Source organism: Zalophus californianus, chromosome 5 (genome assembly GCF_009762305.2).
Source record: "Zalophus californianus isolate mZalCal1 chromosome 5, mZalCal1.pri.v2, whole genome shotgun sequence".
Taxonomy (NCBI): Eukaryota; Metazoa; Chordata; class Mammalia; order Carnivora; family Otariidae; genus Zalophus; species Zalophus californianus.
The window spans coordinates 106788286-106811093 of NC_045599.1; the positions used below are offsets into that span (position 1 = coordinate 106788286).

The 22808-nt window shown below is 42.1% G+C and overlaps 1 protein-coding gene across 1 annotated transcript in view; it reads right to left on the reverse strand.

The window, feature by feature from the left end:
- SGCD (sarcoglycan delta) overlaps positions 1–22808 on the reverse strand; it is a 386661-nt gene that overhangs the window by 216109 nt on the left and 147744 nt on the right. The window contains exon 3 of the mRNA XM_027606658.2: positions 4919–5020. Within this exon, the coding sequence (XP_027462459.1) occupies positions 4919–5020 (102 nt within the window). The remainder of the gene's footprint in view (positions 1–4918; positions 5021–22808) is intronic.

A 22808-nucleotide genomic window follows, 5' to 3' on the forward strand; every position in this document is an offset into this window, starting at 1 on the left:
TCTATAAGCAATGGTCAGGTGCATCAGAAGAAAACCAATAAGCTAAAACTGCCCGATGGGAGAGGGGCAGCTGTTACATGTGAGGGGCACGTGAGCACCTGTGAGGTTATGACTCAGTCAATATGGCAAATATTGGTTGCCTGTCCAACAATCCTCCCCCACCTTCTTTGCGACCAGAACCCCAATTCTGTTGAGCTAGCAATTACCTCTGGACTTGAGGGAAGGGGAGCCCTATGGACTAAGTTACCAGGTTCTGATCTTGTTCTTCTGTCCTTTTGATCCAACATATCTGTTTTCACTTTTTGTGAAAATCCGAAGACACTAATTCTACCTTGGCTGCTATGCCTAGTGTGCTATTCTCTAGTCCCTTCTCAGTGCTCTGATGTCATCTAAAAGGGAAATATTCAAGGTCTATGCCCTGAGGCACTTCCGCTATCTCTCCCCAGGCAAGCCAAGACAGCCCAATTGCAGGCAAATTTCTTCTTTAAGTTGGATATTAAATAAATGGCTAAGAGATCTTGATAAAGCCATGTAGACAATGTGTTCTTAAAATTATTCAGATATGCAAACTGTATGATTCCATTTATGTAAAATTCTAAGAAATGCAAAGTAATGTGTAGGACACAAAGCACAGGACAGAAAGCTGGTTGGGGACAGGGTGGAGGGACTAAAAAGGGGCATGGGAGAAACTCTTCAGGGTGATATGTTCATTATCTTGATTGTGGTGATGGTTTCATGTGCAAAAACATATCATAGTACACACTTTAAATAGGTATAATTTATTCTATGTCAATATGCCTCACAAAAGCTCTTAAACGGTTAAATATTTTTTAGACACAGAAAATTTACTGTTAATATATTATTTGGAGGAGAAAAGGTACAGAAGAATATGCAGAGTATGGTTTTATTTAAAAAACAGACTTGTGGGAAATGCCTAAGAAAGTACACTGACCTGTTAACAGTGCTTGGCCCTGCAAGATAGATTTAAGTGATACTTTATTTTTAATGATTTATTATTCAATTTCACAAGTATCTACTGAGCACATACTGTGTGCTAGATATAGTAGCAGCAGGGCTCGGGAATATACTAGGGAAAATCTGCACAATCCCCTGATCTGCCAATTTATATTCTTGAGCAAACAAGAATGTCAAATAATGACAGTTAAAAGCGGGGGAGAACCAGGGTGATGTTTTATATACGGCTGTTGTACTAAATGAGGAAGGTCTTTCTAAAATGGCAACATTTAAACTGAGAACATGATGACCACAAGGAGCCCTCCAGGAAAAACATCTAGGAGAGAATTGTATAGGCCATCGTGAGGAGGTAGGAGTTTATTCCAGGTGCAATGGGAAGTTAACAGAACCCTCTATAAAGGGTGGAGAGACTTGACATTTCAAAAAGCCCACTTCGGCTACGATTTGGATGATGAGGCTACAAGAGAAAGGTATTGGAGAGGGAGGAGACTATAGCAGTGATGCAAGTGGGAGAGGGTGCTGGCTGGAGCCGGTGGGTGGCGTGTGATGGAGAAGGGGGGATGCGGGGGGGCGCCTGGGTGGCTCAGTCGTTGGGCATCTGCCTTCGGCTCAGGTCATGATCCCAGGGTCCTGGGATCGAGTCCCACATCGGGCTCCCTGCTCTGCGGGAAGCCTGCTTCTCCCTCTCCCACTCCCCCTGCTTGTGTTCCCTCTCTCGCTGTGTCTCTGTCTGTCAAATAAATAAAATCTTAAAAAAAAAAGGGAATGAGGGGACAGATATGGGAGCCGTTTCGGTGAAAGCTCGTGGGACTTACTGGTGGATTTTACTGTACATGCATTTCTGTATGTGTTTTGTTTTTTCCCTTCAGTGAGAAGATACTTATTTTGTTGTCAGAAATATTTAAGCTAAAAGGGCTTTATTTACTATTTATTTTTTGGAAGGAAAATACTTTTTTTTAAAGATTTTATTTATTTGACAGAAAGAGAGAGAGAGACAGCAAGAGAGGGAACACAAGCAGGGGGAGTGGGAGAGGGAGAAGCAGGCTTCCCACCGAGCAGGGAGATGGGGCTCAATCCCAGAGCCCTGGGATCATGACCTGAGCCAAAGGCAGATGCTTAACCGACTGAGCCACCCAGGCACCCTGAAGGAATCTTAAGAAGAATGAAAAACCGTGAATTCTGACACTTTATTTTCCTTAAATGGTGATGTGAAAGCACTGCATTTAACTCACTGATTTTTCAAGATTAAAACAAGCTTTTCTTAAAATTTATTTGAGAGAGAGCATGCAAGTGCATGAGTTGGGGAACAGGCAGAGGGAGAAGCAGACTCCCTAGCTTAGCAGGGAGCCCAACGCAGGGCTCAATCCCAGGACCCTGGGACCATGACCTGAGCGGAAGGCAGACACTTAACCGACTGAGCCACCCAGGTGCCCCTCTCAATTCCTTTAAAATTTTTTTTCCATTTTTTAAAATTTAAAAATGTGCATTTATCTACCCATTTATTTATTTCAATTTCCTTAAGGGCTCTACACCAAGGAAACTTCTCTCAGCTATTCTACCCATGACCTTAAAATCTACTCTTCATATGCAGTTTAGCCAGATCATCTATATATTTATAGAAATATCACTAATATAGGTTGGAAGCTTGGCAAACTACAACCTTCAGCCTATTTCTTTGGTGGCCCTCAAGATTAAGAACATTTTTTACATTTCTAAGGAGTTGTAGAAAAAGAAAACAAGTCTAAAATATTTGCTATTTGGCCCTTTACAAAAAAAAGGGAGGGGGCAACACCAGTAGAAGGAAATTATCAGTCCAAACTTGTGAGTTAAATAAGTTTAATACAGAATAGGAAGATGTAGTACACACACACACACACACACACACACACCACACACCACACACACACCACACACACACACACACACACACACACCACACACAATGGAATATTATGCAGCCATAAAAAGAATGGGATCTCATGCCATTTGCGACAACGTGGATGGACTTAGAGGATATTATGTGAAGTGAACTAAGTCAGATGAGAAAGCCACATACCATACGATTTCACTCACAAGTGGAATGTGAAAAAACAAATGAATAAACAAACTAACAAAAAGCTGAATTGGACCTCTAAATATAGAGAACAAACTCTGTTTGCCTCAGGGGAGATGAGTTAGGGATGGGGAGGTGAGTGAAGGGGAGAGGGAGGTAAAGGCTTCTAGTTCTGGAATGAATAAATCACAGGAATAAAAGGCAGAGCAGAAGTAATACAGCCAATGATATTATCATATTATCGTAATGTTGCACGGTGACAAACAGTAGCTACACTTGTGGTGAGCATGGCATAATGTATCAACTTGTTTAATCACTATGTTGTACACCTGAAACTAATATAACACTGTGTCAACAATACTCAAAAAAATAAAGCTTAATACAGATAAGATTAATCTAAAGTACAACTAGTAACTCAAAAGATAATTTAACTAACCAACTTGCCAGGTTGGGAGAAATATAGATTGCAGCAATGCTTATAAGAGTGATTTCTTAAATGCTTGAAATTGACGGTCTCCATTCTGTTCAACACAGAATCATCACTTGACTCTCCTTATTATAGTTTTATCCCATGATTCCTTCTAGGATATGATTTCTTCAAGACGATGGATATATTTACCGTACTCTTGATACTTTCCTGCCTAACCCAGTGTGTGATGAGTTCCAGTTAAATTTTATAATCACTAATAGGGTGGCTGATTTGCTCTTTTTGATAATTTTAACATCATGGCTCCCTCCCTGTTACTAGGCACAGAAGGAAGTAAAGGTATTGGCAATTCAGCAGTTGCACCCAGTTTAATATAATTCAGTAGTTTAGATAGCATTCAGAAAAAATTACCCACTGCATCAAGTTGCTGAATTTCATTAATTATGCTCATCAATGCACACTTATGCAAATAAAGCTTTGGGGACCTTTCACATTACTTTTTGCTTGCATGTTGACATGAACCAATCCCAGAAGAGCAAATGCATTAATAATGCTTTTCAACCAGCAAATCTCACCACTCGACCAACAAACAAAAGACTGAACAAAGCCAAAGAAACAACTGAAAAAAAAAAACCACTCAAAACCAAAAATTAATTTTGATAATATTGGTTAATAAAAGCGAAATATCTAGAAATCACTTCTATCATGACAAAATCAAAGAATGAGGGTAGAAGGTTAGGTAGTGGACTCTGGTTAACAGAAAAGCTTTAGAACTGGATTTCCTGCGTTGAAGTTCTTGCTCTACTACTTAGTAAGTATGTGGCTCTGAACATAGCACTTCTCTAAGGCTCCATTCTTTAATCTGTAAAATTGAGGCAACGATAATTGCCAACCCTGGGGACCCATGTGTGGATTAAATTAGGTAATAATAATGCACACAAAGCAACAAAGTACATGGAACAGAGCACATACAGAGGAGTGATTATTTAAATACCATTTCAGTGCAGAGTTGTTGATAATTGAAGTGATTCTAACCAACCTTGGCTACACTGTCCAAATTCTTAATGAAAAACAAAATTCTAATTCTTTTGTTCTGTGCTTCCAAAGACAGCATTTAGAGCACTTGACAATTAAAAAAGATAGCAATACTTTCTTGGATTTGTATAGTACTCAAAGCACTTCCACATTTACTTTCTGGGCATATTTGCAGCATAGTCTAGAACAGTTCATTAACAGAGGTTATTACTCCCTTTGGCAGGAGTAAAGGCTCAGAGAGGTCATCATGGTTCCGTACAGTATCACAGCAGGGATTATGCTCAAGACTTCGGATTTGATCATATCTTCCTACCTATATTACCATTCCCTCCCACGATGCTCTATACTCAGCTGATGGCTGATGATAAATTTCCCCAGATTTAGATTCCCGAGAAATCACCACTCCTTTTTCTCATGGCAGTACTTACTGGTCGGGACTGGATTTCTTTGGCGTAGAGAGGTTGCAAGAATTCTGAGTCTCCTTCTAGTTTTAGACCTTTGTCTGTGATTCTCAAATTCCCCATTCCATCCTGAAATAGAAGCACAAAGATAACACAGAAAATGCAATTAGCCAATATTTCAAAAAAACCTCAGGCTTTCAAAAATTGAAACAAAGTTACTGCCCTTTTTTTTTTTTGAGATATGGAATGAGAGGGGGTCCAATAAAATACTGGGAGGTATTGTTCAATGCAATTATGCATATTACCCTCTTTGCTCACTTATTCTGAGAAAATTCTATTCCAAGCAACCTGTAATGCCCCCTAGTCATTCACTGGCACAGATGAAGAGGGCCCTTTTGCTAGGTATTGCAGAAAGAATGGAAGCAGGAAGTGGGAAAATGATAAAAGGATAATTCCCCAGGTTAAAGTACATGGTCCAGTTTCCAAAACTTTGTGCAAAAATTGCAAAGTGGCAGTCTCTTGGTCGAATCCAGTTTTTGGACACAGCGTGTTTTGCTCACAAAATATTCAAGAGGTCACATTAGTTGCTGACATTTTTACTGATATTCTATTCTGGAAATATTAAAATATATACAAAAATAGAAAGGATAAATAGCAAACACCTGTGTACTATCATTCGTCATCACCAATGATCCATTTATGGCTATTGTTATCTGCTATACCCACCACACCCACCTCATTTGGTGAAATATTTAAAACAGAATACACCATGAATTCCCATTAGACTTCCTTTTTTTAAAAGACTTTATTTATTTCTTTGAGAGAGGGAGAGCACAGAGGGAAGTGAGAGGGAGAAGCAGACTCCCCACTGAGCAGAGAGCCCACTGCGGGGTTCAATCCCAGGACCCTGAGATTATGACCTGAGCCAAAGGCAGAGGCTTAACCAACTGAGCCACCCAGGTGCCCCATCCCATTAGACTTCAAATTGAGGACATGAATGTTTTCAATTAATCTCATGGATCTTACAGTGTTACTACCTTTCTTGCATACCAAAAATCTGTTTTCTCAACACCAAAATGATTACTCATTTGATTTAACCCACAATACACAGAGCCACTACTATTCTAACATTATGATGAAGAAAAACAATTTAAAATTTGTCTTAAAAAAGCTTTAGACCTTCAACTCTATGGTCAACTAATCTTCGACAAAGCAGGAAAGAATGTCCAATGGAAAAAAGACAGTCTCTTCAACAAATGGTGTTGGGAAAATTGGACAGCCACATGCAGAAGAATGAAACTGGACCATTTCCTTACACCACACACAAAAATAGACTCCAAATGGTTGAAAGACCTAAACGTGAGACAGGAGTCCATCAAAATCCTAAAGGAGAACACAGGCAGCAACCTCTTCGACCTCAGCCACAGCAACTTCTTCCTAGAAACATCGCCAAAGGCAAGGGAAGCAAGGGCAAAAATGAACTACTGGGATTTCATCAAGATAAAAAGCTTTTGCACAGCAAAGGAAACAGTCCACAAAACCAAAAGACAACCAACAGAATGGGAGAAAATATTTGCAAATGACATATCAGATAAAGGGCTAGTATCCAAAATCTATGAAGAACTTATTAAACTCAACATCCAAAGAACAAATAATCCAATCAAGAAATGGGCAGAAGACATGAACAGACATTTTTCCAAAGAAGACATCCAAATGGCCAACAGACACATGAAAAAGTGCTCAACATCGCTTGGGATCAGGGAAATCCAAACCAAAACCTCAATGAGATACCACCTCACACCAGTCAGAATGGCTAAAATTAACAAGTCAGGAAACGACAGATGTTGGCGAGGATACGGAGAAAGGGGAACCCTCCTACACTGTTGGTGGCAATGCAAGTTGGTGCAGCCACTCTGGAAAACAGTATGGAGGTTCCTCAAAAAGTTGAAAATAGAGCTACCATCTGATCCAGCAATTGCATTACTGGGTATTTACCCCAAAGATACAAATATAGTGATCCGAAGGGGTACATGCACCCCAATGTTTATAGCAGCAATGTCCACAATAGCCAAACTATGAAAAGAGCCAAGGTGTCCATCGACAGATGAATGGATAAAGAAGATCTGGTGTGTGTGTGTGTGTGTGTGTGTGTGTATATATATATATAAATGGAATATTATGCAGCCATCAAAAGGAATGAAATCTTGCCATTTGCAACGACGTGGATGGAACTGGAGGGTGTTACGCTGAGTGAAGTAAGTCAATCAGAGAAAGACATGTTATCATATGACCTCACTGATATGAGGAATTCTTAATCTCAGGAAACTAACTGAGGGTTGCTGGAGTGGTGGGGGGTGGGAGGGATGAGGTGGCTGGGTGATAGACATTGGGGAGGGTATGTGCTATGGTGAGCACTGTGAATTGTGTAAGACTGTTGAATCACAGACCTGTACCTCTGAAACAAATAATACATTATATATTAAAAAAAAAAAGAAGATAATAGGAAGGAAAAAATGAAGGGGGGGAAATCAGAGGGAGAGATGAACCATGAGAGACTCTGGACTCTGAGAAACAAACTGAGGGTTCTAGAGGGGAGAGGGGTGGGGGATGGGTTAGCCTGGTGATGGGTATTAAGGAGGGCACGTACTGAATGGAGCATTGGGTGATATACGCACACAATGAATCATGGAACACTACATCAAAAACTAATGATGTAATGTATGGTGATTAACATAATAAAATAAAAAAATAAAAAAAAGCTTTAGAGTATATCCTTCTAGGCAGGTACAGGAAACGACTGGGTCTCAAAGCCACTTGAACTAATTCCATTCTGTATGGTTATGCCACCAACCTGCTGTCGAGTCAGGTTTAATTGTTTCATTCCTCCCCACCTCTCAATTTTTCACAACAGCCTTTTTAACATTTAATTTTGTTACAGTTTTGTGAACTATTTAGAAGGCACCAAAGTCAAATCTACAAAACAAGATACATTCAAAGAGGTCTAGCTTCTATTCCTGTCCCTCCACCATGTTTCCTCTTCTCCACATAAGTGTGGGCATGTATCTGTATCAGTCAGGGTTCTCCAGGGAAATAGAAAAGGATGTGTGTGTGTGTGTGCGTGCGTGTGCATGTGTGTGTGCGTGCGCGTGCGTGCGTGTGTGTGCGTGTGTGTGTACATACACTCATTTTGAGGAACTGGCTTCAGCAACTGTGAAGGCTGATAAGTTTCAAGATCTGCAGTTAGCAAGCTAGAAACCCATCTTAATAAAAAAAATCATACACACACACAACTTTTACCAATTTATTCCTACATTTTCCCAAACACATTGTCAGATTAAAAAAAAAAAAAGCCCAACATACACATAAAGGCAAAATTCCTTAAAAGGTCATTGACCACTGGATGGAGAAAGAGTTGCAAAGTTGTTTTGCAGCGTGTCCTTATCCACACAGACGTGGTTCTGGTGTGCAACTGTATGCACTGCACACAATCTTATTTTGGTGTGATCTTGAAGAAATGGGTTTGAGGTATAGGCTTCAGGGTGAATCCCAAGAAGGAAAATGTTACTATAATTATGTTAAATGTCAAAATATCCTAAAGAGCTAACTTTAAAAGTACTTTAAATGTTTCTTTTCCATGCAGTAACTTTATTCATCATATTGTACACCTAAAACTAATGTAACACTATGTTAACTAACTGGAATTAAAATAAAAACTGTAAAAAAGATAAATAAAAATCTATCATCAAAAAAATAAAAATTGAAAAATTTGAATGAAAATTCCAGGTTTTCAGCTTCTTGTGAAACGGGAGGCCCTGGGAACTCTGAGCTTGCCTTCTTACGTGGCCACCACGGGCTGGAGGCAAAAGCTGCTCCCCTCGGTGACTCGATGAACCATATGCTCTTCAGTTCGCCAGTTCCCACCCAGCCTAACTCACGAAGTTACATTTCTGCAGACTCCTGAAGTCTCTCACTGGAATCTCCCATTTCTTCTCTCTGGCATTGCCATGTGCTCTGTACATCAATACATGCAGACAGACACCACACTGGGGGTACTGAGTGACCAAGTGGGAAATGGGCACTTTTCCCCATCACAGCACTTCAGCCTGTGCATGAGAACCAATTTTTCAGGTCAATATTGTCCTTTCAGAGATAGCATGCCATCTGTATTTTTCTATTTTTGGTCCTTGTGGGGACAGCTCTGCCAAAAGGGCCCCAGACGGGGCATTCAGATCCAGTGTGAGAAGCAGTGGGCTGGAGGGTATGTTCATATAAAACTAGCAGCAGGTAGACTCCACAACAAAAGGAAAAAAGAACAAGCAAATATCCACCCAACCCTTCCCCCCATGCCCACCCCCCCAAAGGATATGTCAATGATCTTGTTTTGGATTATTCCTGATGATTTGTGTTCGTTGGAGAAGCAGAATCTTTCATAGAAACACATCTTGACATATCTGGTTTGTTTGTGTGATATGTGCTTATAAAATAAATAAGAACTGCTAAAAATTCTTACATAAGATTATATTTGGGGTGGTTAGTAAGCCTATTTCAAATAAAATATATGACCCTCACCTCTTATAGTATACAGATCCACTATCCATAACATTTACTGATGGCTTACCAGGTGCTCATTACTATACTCTGTGCTTTTCATCTTAATTGTTACTGAAAACTACCATGTTACTTCTTGAATGTAATCATAACAAAATAATCCTACAAATGTGAAATTATTTGGCTATAGAGTTGTTTATCACCATGCCAGTTATGAGAAAAAAATTAAAATTTAAAAAACTACCTAAAAATTTCATGTTAAAATAACTGAATACGATATAATAGATCATGATGTGGTCCTGTAGAGGAATAAGAACATAGGCAGCGCTCCTGGGTGGCTCAGTTGGTTAAGCAACTGCCTTCAGCTCAGGTCATGATCCTGGAGTCCCGGGATTGAGTCCCGCGTCGGGCTCCCTGCTCGGCGGGGAGTCTGCTTCTCCCTCTGACCCTCTTCCCTCTCGTGCTCTCTGTCTCTCATTCTCTCTCTCTCAAATAAATAAATAAAATCTTTAAAAAAAAAGAACATAGGCAAATGTGCATAATTCATTATTAATGAAATAATTAATAAAGAAATATATATGTATATTTTATGCCATTTTAAAAACATGTTATTTATTTATTTACTTACTTACTTACTTATAGAGCATGAGCGAAGGGAGGGGCAGAGGGACAGGGAGGCAGAGAATCTCAAGCAGACTCCACACTGATATGGAATCCCCCAGTCCCAAGATCATGACCCCAGCCAGAATCAAGAGTCGGACGCCGAATAGACTGAGCCACCCAGGCACCTGTTTTTTATGCCATTTTTATATAACTATATGCAAATATTCATACACATGCATACATATATGCACATAAGAAAAATTCTGGGACAAATTTCATAGGGGGAATTCTGGAAAGAAATATACTTAAAAGTTAATATTGAAAATCTTTGCATGCCTAAGACATGAGTGCTTTTTATATTCTTTGTTTTGCTTGTCTGTACTTCATCATTTTCTGTAAGTAGCCATTGTAATTAAAAAACTTGTCATAAAATATAAGTTCCCACTGATTTATTTTAAAAAGCAACATTTGTCAAGAATCTCCGTCCTACACTAAATGCGATATACATATTGTCTCATGTCATCCTCTCAATGATCCTATGAGATAGTCTTTATGTTCCCTATTTCCCAAGTGAGAAAATTTATTGGTAAGTAACTTGCTCACAATTGCATAGCTAGTTAATGACAGGATCAGGAATCTGAACCCAAGTCTTTCCAATTCAGACTATATGCCCTTACTCATTATTTTAACCAAATGTAATGTATGTAAAAGCCATCTATGTAAGGTATCTGCTGGGCTTCATAGGGCCACTTTGATTTTTCACTTGCTTGGGGAGGGCACTCAGCAATGCTAGCGACGGCCCTCTCCAACCAGGAGAACAATGCCCTCTGTTCTTATGGTCAAACACCTCTATTCCACCTTTCTGGGGTCCAGGGGTTCTTTATTACAACCCAACCGCTTCCCATGCCACGGAACATAAGGAAAATGAATCCTCTGCTATTTCTGGAAAGCTTACTGTGTACGTAATTGTGTGCTGCAAGCCATGGGGAGTCAGAAAAAAAGAAGGCCCTCCCCATCCTGTCCTCTGAGACAGTTTATAACACAGCTGACGCACAGGCAGAGAATAGCGAAAGAGAAACCAGAAGGATCAACGTTTGAGAAACGTTCCTGTAATCCAACAGGCAATGGACTGCTTTACTTAAATACCTCTTTTGGTAGGGAACTCACCACAAACTTGCCAAATCTCTACCATTTCATTAAGTTATAGGTTCTTCCAGTGCTTGGGAACCATCACCTCATTTTTCCTCTCCCACTCCCCAAGTCTGCCCAGCGATATTGGTGGGAAAGGTCTATCCAATAATATGAATTTACGTTAGTGGCCTCTATTTCCTAAATATAATACAAAGCAGACTAGAGTGGCCAACCACGTACATTCCCACATTAGAGTCTCCTTTCTGGCTCTGGAACAATCAGACTGGATTAGATACACATCAAAACAACTTGAGAATCACCTTATTTAAAACCATTTCACCTTTAACTGCAGACATAAGAAGCTCTCAGTATTCTTAAGATAGGAGTTTTAGGTCAGTTTTAGAGCAAAATTTCCCTCCCAGTAAGATGCAAAAGAGACATTTAGAAGATTAACAGTCAATCCCAAAGTAATTAGGAGGAAAGAGACCTTCCCCCCCCCCCCCCCCCCGCCGCTTCCCTGTTCAAATGGTAAAACTTCAATATTCTTAAAGGCAAGCATAAAAATTCTAGCAGCCAGAAAGCTAGGCTTAAGGGAGCCACTCTGTCCAGTCAGCTGGTCCTAACGTCTATAAAGTACACTCAAACTGAAAGCAGGAGGTCAGGAGCCCACTGTCATGCCTGTGAGGGCAGGGTGTCAGGCCTCCTGCACACGGCAGCACACCAGCGCCGACCCACAAGCCTGTCCCATGGAGCTTTCACAAATAAATGAGGGAATCTCTGTATTTTCCCAGTCCAATTTAGAGTGGCCTCCCTGTAAGGTCTTTTGGGGGAGGGAGGGCTGGGGTGGGGTATGGGAGCAGAGGTGTATCGAATTTGGAGAATCTCCCTTTGGGCTAGTTCAAGGATGGTGGCATTTGCCCTTTATTTTTTATCTGGTCCACACTGTCTGGCTGGTTGTTTTGAATGGACAGTTTTTGACAAAATGAGTACAGAATAAAGAAAGAGGTTTCAGAGTGGCAGGCCAATGGACTGAAATATTAATTTGTTTCTTTCTTCCTATCTCTCACGCTGGCCCCTGGCCCCTTTTCATCACCATTTCAAATAGGTTCCTAGGCTTTGTAATTAGGAGGCTTAGAGATTTTGAGAGCAAAGCAGAGGCAGCCTGAAAGCAGTGGGGTTTCTTTTGTAAAAGGTGACTCTAACTGAATGGAGAGTGCCAGTGAGTTAGGAAGGGAGGCAAGAAGGAGAGGAGAGGTTTTCCAACTGGGGGATGGACAAGAGACCTGTGAATCCCGTGAATTCCAGAGACCACTGTCCTGCCAGGGCCCCCAGGAAGGGATTAGGACTTCAGAGGGAAATGGCTGAGGGGCTCCACCTTCCCCAAAGTCTCCCCTCCACAGGAATGGCAGAGAGGTCCCTTTCCCAGACCTAAATGGACCACGTGCTTGGGACCACAGTTCTCTTGGCTACTGCCAATGAAAGACAGTGACTGGCTTTCCACATAAAGTATCATGTCATCTGCGAAATGAGAGAGTTTGACTTCTTCTCTGGCAATTTGAATACCTTTTATTTCTTTTTGTTGTCTGATTGCTGTTGCTAGGACTTCTAGTGCTATGTTGAACAACAGTGGCGAGAGTGGGCATCCTTGACGTGCTCCTGATCTTAAGGGAAAGGTTCTCAGCTTTTCCCCATTGAGGATGATATATTTGCTGCGGGTTTTTCATAGATGGATTTTATGAACTTGAGGAATGTTCCCTCTATCCCTATACTCTGAAGAGTTTTAATCAGGAAAGGATGCTGTATTTTGTCAAATGCTTTTTCTGCACCAATTGAGAGGACCATATGGTTCTTCTCCCTCCTCTTATTAATATGTTCTATCACATTGATTGATCTGCAAATGTTGAACCACCCTTGCATCCTGGGGATAAATCCCACTTGGTCATGGTGGATGATTCTTTTAATGTACTGTTGGATCCTATTAGCTAGATTTTGTTAAGGATTTTGGAAGAGGCAACCCACAGAATGGGAGAAGATATTTGCAAATGACACTACAGATAAAGGGCTGGTATCCAAGATCTATAAAGAACTTCTCAAACTCAATACCCAAAAAACAAATAATCAAGTCAAAAAATGGGCAGAAGACATGAAACACACTTCTCTGAAGAAGACATACAAGTGGCTAACAGACACATGAAAAAATGTTCACCATCATTAGCCATCAGGGAAATTCAAATCCAAACCACATTGAGATACCACCTTTTACCAGTTAGAATGGCAAAAATGGACAGGGAAAGAAACAACAAATGTTGGAGAGGTTGTGGAGAAAGGGGAACCCTCTAACACTGTTGGTGGGAATGCAAGGTGGTACAGCCACTTTGGAAAACAGTATGGAGGTTCCTCAAAAATTAAAAATAGAGCTACCCTATGACCCAGCAATTGCACTACTGGGTATTTACCCCAAAGACACAGATGTCGTGAAAAGAAGGGCCATATGCACCCCCATGTTCACAGCAGCAATGTCCAAAATAGCCAAACTGTGAAAGAGTCGAGATGCCCTTCAACAGATGAATGGATAAAGAAGATGTGGTCCATATGTAAGAATATTACTCAGCCATCAGAAGGGATCAACTTTTACATCAACGTGGATGGGACTGGAGGAGATGATGCTAAGTGAAATAAGTCAAGCAGAGAAAGTCAATGATCATATGGTTTCACTTATTTGTGGAACATGAGGAATAGCAGGGAGGACATTAGGAGAAGGAGGGAAAAATGAAGGGGGGGAAATAAGAGGGAGAGATGAACCATGAGAGACGATGGACTCTGAGAAACAAACTGATGGTTTTAGAGGGGAGGGGGTTGGGGGGATGGGTTAGCCTGGTGATGGGTATTAAGGAGGGCACGTACTGCATGGAGCGCTGGGTGTTATACGAAAATAACGGATCGTGGATCACCACATCAAAAACTAATGATGTACTGTATGGTGACTAACATAACATAATAAAATAAAAAAAAAAAAGAAAGACAGTGACCAGCACCCCCAGAACCCTTCCCACTGGTGCTGGCAAAACACTGGGATGTCCAAAAAAAATCCTGAGATGTAAAATGCCCTGTTGGCCTTTGTTGGGGGTGGTGGAACTGGGAATTAGTAGTATGCTGATTTAAAGAAAATATTATTTCTTGCTCCTCTGACTTTGCTTGGCATTAGCATCAAACAGGTTTTTAATCCCTTCAGCCTATTTCCAAGCTGGACGTAATGCCAAGTCCTATTTTAGGATGCAAGTTGCGAGCCTGTCTCTTGATGGGGAGTTTTAATGGCAGGCATTATTTAGTTTTGTTTTGTTTTTAAGATTTTATTTATTTATTTGACACAGAGACACACACAGAGAGAGGGAACGCAAGCAGGGGGAGTGGGAGAGGGAGAAGCAGGCTCCCCACTGAGCAGGGAGCCCGATGCGGGGCTAGATTCCAGGATTCTGGCATCATGACCTGAGCCGAAGGCAGATGCTTAACCGACTGAGCCACCCAGGCGCCCCTGGCAGGCATTATTTAGTTTTGATCAAAGAGTGAACCAATTTTATCTGCGGAGATTGCTTTAGAATGTAAGCTTCATGAGGGGTGGGACTTTGCTCACTGTAGTCTCAATTCTTAAAACACTGCTTGGCCCACAGTATGTACTCAGCAAGTATTTGTTAAAGGAACGAATTTCTTCATTCTAAATGCTGTGTTTTGAAGGGTACTGAGGGGATTATAAAATGTTAGAACCTAGGCTTATCCCTTGAGCAGATCACAATGTATCAGAACATGCATTCGCATGTTGGGTAGTACAGTCCCCAGTGGGTGACAATTGGTGACTGGGGAGGAGTTGGGAAAAACCTTACTCTTTTATGTATAAAGCAAAAATACTGCCTAGGTATAGAGGGTGTACACAGTTTATCTGTAGTATTAAACTTTCATGAGGGGGTGAGCAATTAGGAAAAAAACTTGTCTAAAAATGCTCTTGGGGAAGGGAGGCAATAAAAAACGAGGTTGAGAAACACTGCATCAGAGTGTCAGAGATTTTGAGACTGCTCTAGTTTTTTTCCCTTTAATCTAAAAATGGTCACTTCTGCCAGTCACGTATTGAACCATCTTCTCTGGAGCTCCTCAGCCTGTAAAATATGACAGAACAGAGCAGCATAGGTAAAGAGCAAACTCCTTAATGCAATATTTAACACCATCTTCATCTGACACCTGCAGATTTCTCCAGACTTGTGTTTCTCACTCCGGCACAAAACATGCTAGTGATTTCTCCAAACTCTTCCCCTTACCACATCTTTGCAAATGTCCTTCCCTTGGCCGGTCACGCTTTTTCTAACCTTTCTGTGCTTCTGTCCAGTCCTTTGGGTGTGGTTAGATATCTTTTCTGGGTCTGGGGCACCTGAGGTCTTCTTATACCCTGTGTGCATCTCTAGTAGAGCATTTATCACATGTACAACAGTGATTCACTTACATTTGTGTCCTTCCTTGCTAGACTTCAAATTCTTTGAGATGAGGAATAGTGGGTCACTCATGATTCAATCCTCATAGCCCAGTATACTGTATCTTTTTTTTTTCTTTTTTTAGGGTCGGGGGAAAGGGGCAGAGGGAGAGGGAGAGCGAGAATCTCAAGCAGGCATGCCCAGTGCACAGAGCCCAATGTGGGGCTCCATCTCACGACCCGGAGATCATGACCTGAGCTGAAATTAAGAGTTGGATGCTTAACCGACTGAGCCACCCAAGCGCCCCACAATGTATCTAAATACGTGACTGCAAGAGCCAAAAAGAAATAGGCTAAACTAGAGATGTTTCAGAAAGCATGCCTTCATACAAATATAAAACAATAATATCACAGCTACTGTTTTCGTATGCATTAGACAAAGCACTTTACTGACATCATGTCCATCAATCTGCACTGTTAGCCCGTTTCTCAGTTGAGAAAATTATTGCTCCAACATCCTGACACATAAGCTCCTAAACAAAAGTCCTTCACCACCATTCTCCCTGCGGCACTGCTAAGCTCTAAGTGTGTACCCAGCCCCGTGCTAAATGCCAAACGAGGAGACATGAAGACGGAGTCTCCCTTCTAGGAGCTCCTAGGCTAATGGGGGGAAAAAAAAACATGATGGCAAGGATGTGGCTAACAGAAGCTCTCACACCTCACTAGTGGGAACACAGCGCAAGGCAGAACTTTACAAGAAGGTTTGACTGTTAAAAGTTAAACCTAGAGTTACGATATGACCCAGAAATCCCACTCTTAGCTATTTGCCGAAGATAAATAAAAACACATGGTCACCCAAAGACTTGCACGTAAATGTTCACTGGAGTAAAATTCACAATAACCAAAGAGTGGAAATAAATCAAATGTCTATTAACTGATGAGCAGATATAATAGTCTCTATCTGTGCAATGGAGTACTATTCAGCAATATAAAGGATTAAATCCTGGCACATGCTACAACTTGGATAAACCTCAAAAACATGATGCTAAGTAAAAGCAGCCAGACACAAAAGACCACATACAGTATGACTGTGTTTCTATGTAACGTCTGGTGAGGCAAACTGATGCAGAATGTAGATGAACAGTTGTCCGGGACCGGCAGTGAAGAGGGACTAGAAATAGCCTCGGTGAATCTACTGAGGTGACAGAAACGCTCCAAAATTGGATTGTGTTCATAGCTGCATAACTCAGTAAATTTACTAAAAATCACTGAAATGTATATTTAAAAGAGTTAATCTTATAGTATGTAAATTTGACCAGGTTGTTTAAAAAATAAAGGAGTAACAGACATATAATAATGTTCATGGAAATGAGGAAGCTAGTTCTGGAGACACATGGTATTACATGCTTTGGAATTCCCCAAATCGGCAGAGAAGCAGTTTAGAGATATACGCTAGGAGAAAGAGAGAGCAGGTTAGAGAGAGTGTCGGTAAGAGACAACCCTATTATTTGTCTACATCTGGTATGGAGTTACTAAAGATACAGGTTGGCAAGTGTTGGTCATCAAGGACTAAGCACAGGGAAGGAGGAGAAGCCCAAAGGAAGACAGAGCTGAATTAAACCCAGAACCTGTTTCTGTGGTCAAGGCAATTACATTGTAGGCTAGGCTATGGTGGTTGCTAGTGATCTTTTTTATCAGGGAGCATTAAAAATGGGACCATTACCAGTGCTGAATGATTAACACAGCAGCAAGAGAGAAGACCAGATGACCTCTCGGTGTCTAGGTCACAGCTTCTGATCGTTTGGGTCAGATGCTATATGATCTCAACTTCATCCATATTCCTTCTTACTTACTTACTTACTTACTTACTTATTTATTTGACAGAGAGAGACAGAGTGAGAGAGGGAACACAAGCAGGGGGAGTGGGAGAGGGAGAAGCAGGCTTCCCACCGAGCTGGGAGCCCGATGCGGGGCTCGATCTCAGGACCCTGAGATCATGACCCGAGCCGAAGGCAGATGCTTAGCTGACTGAGCCACCCATATCCTTTTCTTCTACCACTGATACCAATTTATCGAACAGTTTTTTCTTTCTCCTCCTTATTGCTGCCAAGTTACCATAAAACTAGAAGTTCATGGATGGATTGTTTACAACACTGTATATGTGTGTGCGCGTGTGTGCGCATGTGTGAGAGAAAGGGAGGAGGGAGAGGGGGAGAAAGAGAGAGGGGGAAGGAGACAGGAGGGGCGAGGGAGGGGGGGAGAGAGGGGAGGAGGGAGAGAGAGACAGAAATGGAGAGACAGAGAGAAGGAGGAGGAACAGGAGGAGGGAAGAACAGAGAGAAGAGACGGGGAGAGAGAAGGGGGATATAAGACATACGTAGTTGTCAAATTGCTTTGGTGCCTCAGTGGGTAAGAGGCACCCACATTTTATAACATCTCATAAAGTTTCTTTTAATGATTTATAGATCCAAGGCCATGGTACTTCCTGGTTGCCAGTAGTAATGTATAGATGGACATTCTTTGCTGTATACTTTTCTTGGGGGTTCAGGAGCCAAAGGGGGTGTTCCTCCCACACACATACACATAGAGAATAAGGCTAATTCTCTTTATTTTCAAATTGCTTTATTCCTACTTGTCCTTTAGGGCATACCTACCAGTTTCTTTGGGAAACCTTCTTTGATTCTTTTCAATTCTTTATAAAGAAGCTTTCCTCAGTGACTGGAACACACAAACACAGACAGACACACAGGGCATTTCATTATAGGGCTAAGAGTATGAGTTCTGCAATCAGAGCGCAGGGGTTAATTGCTATTCTACCACTTAACTTAGTGGCCTTCCTACTTCTCACTCTTCCTTACATAGCCAAGATAATGAGATCTTCTAAATTGAGGATTAAATCAGAGAGACCAGGTGTATCAGTCAGGAGAGGTTACGTTGTACCATGATGAAGACAACAAAATTCTCAGTGGCTTCAAACAACAAAGATTCATTTCTCACCCAAGCTGTAAGTCCATGGCGGCATAATAGTCAAGTCAAGCTAGGGACATCAGATGATCGAGCAGCCACGATTTTAAAATTGTGCTGCTGTCTTTGGGCACATGCAGGATTGTATTTCCCCGCCCACTTATGATGGTCCGAGCCGTGAGATTTGTTGTAGCTTGTGAAATGTGAGCATAAGAACAGCCAGGGCATGCTTGACAATGCTCTTCTCTCTCTCTCTCTTTCTCTCTCTCTCGATTGAAAGCTTCTAGCAGGTAAGGGCAGTATTTTAGCTGTTTTTTTTATCCTAGTCACCTGCTGTAACCCGTGCACAGAGCAGATAGACAGTAAATTTTGACTGACTGGATGAAAAGTATTTTGTCAGCCACAAGAACTGTGACTAGAGCCCCCAAAGGAAGTCAGGTCTGGCTAAAAAGTCAACGAGCCCTAGCTGGGGTACCTGCTACCCAGACCGGTACCGTGTTTGCTGGCCACCTGGAAAAACAGCTAGATCACCATGGGGATTGTTGTATACCTTTAGATATTGGTTAAAGAGTATCCTTCAAGAATGTGTGCAAGGAAATGTAAGCACATCTCATGGAATCATAAGGTTGGAGCACTTGGGCGCTGGCCTTGATCCTTCTGCTAGCTTTAAGGCAAACTCAGATAAGCCTAGCCAGTGTGAACCGGTTTCCTCCTACCTCATGATGGTTAGATGGACAGCACAAACATTACAATCTCCTCCACTTAAAAAAGTCCTGTGTTATGATGCACAGGAAATGGGCCGTTCTCTGGACAGCAACACGTCACAGCTGTCACCAGGAAGTGGTGCCCACGACCCCGAGGAGCCACCACGAGGGCATCTTGTGTGACTCGAAGTTCTGCCAAGGGAACATTTGCGAAACCTCTTACAAATTCCTCCAAACACACACCCAGATTTGGGGAGGATTTAGTCACGAAATCTACAGCCGGCACATTGTTCTGAAACAGAAACTTGTAAGCAACCTTTAAAAAGAGACCTCGGCGGAGAATTTATCGATTGTTTGAAGGGAAGAAAATGAGAGATGGATCATAAAGTACAAGTTGCTCCAGCCCCTGTCCCAGGTGACATATGTGAGCTTATGAATCCCGAGCTATTGTTGGTAAAGGAGGGGGACTCATTTATCTCAAGCAGACGCATACAAAGAAATAAGTGAAATAGGATGAGGCCAATGCCAAGTGTTCCAACGAAATTCCCGCCGCGGCAACCCCTGCAGCTCACTGAGCACTTCCCACCAGCAAAGCCCGATTAAGACGCTGGCCTGAGTGATATTAAAAATGCACACTGCGAAAATCCCTCCCGAAATAGATTCTTACACCAGGGCATCCACCACGAGGGAGCTACCTGTCCTGGCTTCTCTCTGTTTCATTAGGAAAAGTTGTCAGCTGTCCACGACAGTGTCTTTTATGAGACTCCAAGTTACAGCTTCAAAGGACCCAGGGCCTTTTTGATACTTGTGAGAAAGGTTCTGAGAAGTTCAGAAAAAAGCAGGCTAGTGCGTACGCTCCCAGCACTAGAGCTGTCTTACCTATTAATTTGGCCCCTCAGTTCATGTTTTGATGTCCAAATTGGCCTTCTGAAGGATGGCACCGCATACACCCTGCATTGTTCAGATGGGTGACCAATTTCCACAATTACCCTTCGGCCTTAAACTGACGAGAAAAAGCAGGCATCTGGAGGTGATGCCTGTTGCTGCTTCCCTCACGTGCTGTACCCCTGAGGCCTGATATTCTTCCCACATTTCACACATGTATTCTCAAAAGAGTGGCACAACTCAACACAGTACAGGCAATCACTGAAGCCTGGGAAATCCCGTCTGCTCAGAGAACAAGGGCATGCACTGGTCTCTCTTTCCCGGAGCATTACCCAGCCAGAGCCATGAAGTACTGGGAAGAAGGAGGCAGGGCAAGAAGTGGGGGGTGGGGGGTGAGGAGGGAAGGTAGGGTGGAGTTTAGACAGAAGGTTCCAGAAGTTGTCTCTGCGGGGGAACCCAGATGAAGTAAGGGAGCCAGTCATGGGAAGATCCAAGGCAAGGGGAACCAGTGGGGCCCATTTGGGAATACAGAGAAGGCTAATGTGACTGTAGTAGTGTCACATTTACCTCTCCAGAAGACAGAGAACAGTAGGAGATGAATTCAGACAGGTGGGGAGGGACCAGATCAACAGAGCTTCTTGGAGAAGATGCTATTAGAGAGTCCGATTTTTCTTTTATATCCGGTCTACGCCAATGGGATGCATTAAGGAAAGGAATGAAGGGAAGCGATTTACACTTTAATTTAGATACATTCCAATAAGACTTTCATGAAAGGACTGAACCCAACTTTGATAAATTCACTACCTCAGAATTAATTCCCCAAATAATTTTCTAATAAAGGACTTGCTGATAATAGATTCTGTGATTTTCCTCAACTGAAATGTTTTGGAATTCACTCTCTGCTTCCTTTGTTGTCTAAATTCCAAGAGCACAATAAACATGACCATGGGTTTTGGGATCCAAAAGACCTATTTTGGGGTTCAGATCCCATCACTTACTAGTCATCTGACCTTCCTTGAGCCTTTTACATCTGTGAAATGGGGATCAGGGTATCCCTTTTGAGGGCCGAGTGCATGTGTGTGCATTTGATCTGCTCAGCACCATGCCTGGTACACTGTAAATACTCAACAGCACCCTGTGCTGAACCATCCACCAGCCCATCCCCCACCTCCCGCATCCACCTCCTCCCTCCTTTCCTGACTACCTTCTCTGATCTATGGCAGTCACACTCTGCCACACACAATGTAGCACTCCGTTGATTCGATATGCTCTGAGAGTCTTGTGTAAGAAGAAGGGGAAAGAGGGTCAATGGTGGAGCTGCGAATGTCAAGTGGATGGAGAACGAGGGAGGTAAGGGGCAAGATGAAGCAGCAAAAGGTTTGCCACTGAATTTGAAGAAAGGGAAGGGATTAGCATTCAGCCTGTGTCTTCCGGCTAGCAGGGAGGAGAGGGAAGGAGAAGGGGCGTTCTTGGGCTTGCCGGAATTGAAACTGCCTCCCTCTCTGGACGAAACAGTACTTGAATAATTTTAACTGCAAACAGTCAAGTCATCAAAAAACAAGAGACTGAAATTGGTTAAAGGGATTCCATTTGCCTCTTACTCCCTTTGAATCACCATGCTGGATATTACCCACATCCCTCCAACCACTTCTGAAGAAGGGAATCTTTAAAGTCTGAATAGCTTCAGAGACTAAGAACGAGGATAATTCTCTGGGCAAGAAGAGTGGATAGCAGAGATTAAAAATCCATAGCAAACGGAATCACAACCATTCTTTAAACCTTGTTTAGGAGAGTAGTTGTGACAGTGAATTTTATATGTCAGTTTGATTGGGCTGTGGGGGGTGACCAGCTGTTTAGTCAATCATTATTCTGGGTGTGTTGTGACAGGGCTTCCGGATGCAATCAACATTTGAATTGGGAGACCAAGTAAAGCAGAGTGTTCTCCTTCACATGGATAGGTCTCATCCAATCAGTTGAGGCCTGAATAGAACAAAAAGGCTCACCCTTTCTCAAGGAAGGGGGAATTTTTTCAAATTCGAACTGAAACATTGGCTCTTCCTGGGTCTCCAGTCCGCTGGCCTTTAGACTAGAACTGAAACATCAGCTTTCCTGGTTCTCAAGCCTTAGGACTCAGATGGGAACCAAATCATTGACTCTCTTGGGTCTACAGCTTGCTGACTGCAACTCTTAGGACTGATCAGTCTCCATTATTGTGTGAGCCAATTCCTTATAATAAATCTCCTATATACACACACAAACACGGACATGTGCACACACAGCCTATCGTTTCTGTTTCTCTGGAGAACACTGACTAATACAGAAGTAGAGAAGTTTATCCCTAAATTCAGATTACTGAACTGTCACAACAAAGCAAGTGAGCATGACTTGGAATTAAAAGAAACCTTCAAAAAGAATTCATCCATGTTATGTAATCTCCACCTGCACGACTCATCTCTTAAAGATGTGAGCCTCTCTCTCAGAGAGAACATAAGACTTTCTTAGCCCTTGCTTGGGAACAATAGCCACCACTGTCCTTTCTGCTTCCCATGAGAGGGAAACCCAATTATGTGACAGTATCAGGAGTTCGCAAGCACCAACTTAGAACTGTTGCACGGATCTCCCCCAG